General features: G+C 38.2%; 1 protein-coding gene across 1 annotated transcript in view; it reads left to right on the top strand.

The window, feature by feature from the left end:
* The first annotated feature begins 467 nt into the window (after positions 1-467).
* LOC106456977 (potassium/sodium hyperpolarization-activated cyclic nucleotide-gated channel 2-like) overlaps positions 468-2809 on the top strand; it is a 48933-nt gene continuing 46591 nt past the window's right edge. Inside the window, exon 1 of the mRNA XM_022382789.1 lies at positions 468-985. Coding sequence (XP_022238497.1) covers positions 468-985 — 518 coding nt within the window. The remainder of the gene's footprint in view (positions 986-2809) is intronic.

Genomic DNA, 2809 nt, shown 5'->3' with positions numbered 1-2809 from the left:
GGAAGTATTTTACGACAGAATGTTAATGCTATATCATGATTTGTGACATTATCTTCTTCAGTGCTTCATCATTCATATCTTTCATGAGAAATTGAGCAACAATAGCAAACGAACGTCCAGTAATGCGTACATTGACAGTTGGATATATCGACGGATTATCCAGGCTGTGTCGATCAATATTTCGAAGACACGTCTACAGTTTAAGTCGCCGGTATCCTTAGAGTTTAAACTCTCCTTCTCTTTATGACGTCACACCATATTTTTTCTTTGTGTGTGTGTGTGTGTGTGTGTAGTGGTGAGTATATTTATATAGACTTAAATATATTAACCTTAATTAACTGGCTGGAATTAGCTCTCTTCATTCAGTAAGGTTTTTGGTAGTGATTAGATGATGTATTCACAATAGATTCTACCTATTAACTTAATTCTTCTTTGCTAAATCCTCTAGGGGCTCTGAGGTAACTACTATGGACGCAAGCCCTAGTATCAAGGCTCGAAGAGGAGAACGGGTTCCAAGTCTGAGACTGGCGAATGGCCGTGTTAGCCACGGGACTCCTTCACAGGAGGAGATCCGTTTTTCCCCTCGAAGTCTTAACAAGGAAGACTCCGTCAAAATCAGTATCGAAAACACCAACACTTGCACGGACTCTCTCGTGACGGCTGCTGACGAAGAGGGTCTTATTCGTGACCACATTATCTCAGACGTAAACTACAAAGACAGCCGTCCCGTTATTAACGCTTCACCCCGCGAGGTGGCCGGGGAAAGAGATGATGTTAGTCTTTATGGGACTCCCAAGGAAGAAGTGGGCCCTGTGCTTGTCGATGCGAAATCCTCATTTATGCGGTTACAGCTGGAGTCTTTATTCCAACCATCTGATAATAAGCTAGCTATGAAACTCTTTGGCAGCAAGAAGGCTCTAATGAAAGAGAGAATTCGACAAAAAGCCGCAGGACACTGGGTTATTCATCCCTGTTCTAAGTTCAGGTGAGTGATTTCTTAGAATAATTGGACAGTGAACAGTTGGTCGTGATTTACACGCTGCTCGATTGAGAGCAGAGAAGTAATAATAATGGAAAGTTAAGATATGTAGCTAAATTTGAAACCGCCCTTCTGTTTTTTGAATCTAAAAACCAAAACTGTTTGTAACATGTATCCATTAGAGTTTGTCTGACAGTGGTGAATTATTACCAAAACTGCTTGTAATATGTATCCACCAGAGTTTGTCTAACAGTGGTGAATTATTACCAAACCTGTTTGTAACATGTATCTGCCAGAGTTTGTCTGACAGTGGTGAATTATTACTCAAACAGCTCAACAGATTAATGTATACAAACCTTCCATGAGATGTAGCTCCGCCCCACTCAACAGAATATTGTATACAAAACTTCTATGAGATGTAGTTCCACCTCACTCAACAGATTAATATATACAAACCTTCCATGAAATGTAGCTCCGCCCCACCCAACAGTATAATGTATACAAACCTTCCATGAGCTGTAGCTTCGCCCCACTCAACAAATTAATGTATACAAACCTTCCATGAAATGTAGCTCCGCCCCCTCACTCAACAGAATAATGTATACAAACCTTCAATGAGATGTAGCTACGCCCCACTCAACAAATTAATGTATATATACACCTTCCATGAAATGTAGCTCCGCCCCCTCACTCAACAGAATAATGTATACAAACTTTCAATGAGATGTAGCTCCGCCCCACTCAACAAATTAATGTATATATACACCTTCCATGAAATGTAGCTCCGCCCCTCACTCAACAGATTAATGTTTTCAAACTTTCCATGAAATGCAGCTCCGCCCCCTCACTAAACAGATTAATCTATTCAAGCATTCCATGAAATGTAGCTCCGCCCCCTCACTCAACAGATTAATCTATTTACATTTTCCATGAAATGTAGCTCCACCCCTCCCTCTCACATAACTTGATTCGAGTTGGTTAGCAATCAATGAGGTTTATTATTTTACAAAATGCAGCAAAGTTGTAGAAATCTACTGGCATGTTGTTTTAAATTCAGTAATTATATTTTCTTTTTATACAAAACTTAACGAATAATGTCGTAAAGTATGTAATTAATTTTTTACATAAAACGGGAGGAGATCTTTCGAAACATTTCCACTAACATTATTTACAGAAATTATTTAACAACTTTTAAGAAATATTTAATATCTGATGTGAAGCAATAAAAAAAAAAACGGAAATCTAGATTATATCTATTCAAGAGTTGTGTTAAAAGAAAAAAAAATTATTTTAATAAAAATTCTTAGACATAAAGTTTTTTTTAATATTTAAGAATTATGTAATGCCCAATAAGAAGCAAAAACAATATATAGAAGTTTAGATGACATTACAGGTATTTTACAAGTGAGTTAAAAGATAAAAACCAAAAGATTATATTTTGATAAAAGTTGTTAAACATAACGTGTTTTTTTTTAACTATCAGTAAAACTAATGGCCTAGAAATATATAGTGGTTTGGTTAGGAATAATGTATTTAAGTTTGCATGAAACTTAAGCGATAACAGCAACAACGCTGCAGTGTGCTTCAACATATTTGTCACAGGTAAAGCCTCCAAAACAACGGGAAATGGCCTGGCATTGCCAGGTGGTTAGGGCGCTTGACTCGCAATCTGAGGGTCGCGGGTTCGAATCCCCGTCCCACCAAATACGCTCGCTCTTTCAGCGGTGGGGGCGTTATAAAGTGATGGTCAATCCCACTATTCGTTGGTAAAAGAGTAGCCCAAGAGTTGGTGGTGGGTGGTGATGACTATCTGCCCAACGTAGAATAGCA

This window comes from Limulus polyphemus, unplaced genomic scaffold, assembly GCF_000517525.1.
Source record: "Limulus polyphemus unplaced genomic scaffold, Limulus_polyphemus-2.1.2 Scaffold277, whole genome shotgun sequence".
Classification (NCBI taxonomy): Eukaryota; Metazoa; Arthropoda; class Merostomata; order Xiphosura; family Limulidae; genus Limulus; species Limulus polyphemus.
Note: the sequence above shows the minus strand (reverse complement) of the source record. Positions and strands in the feature narration are given on the sequence as shown.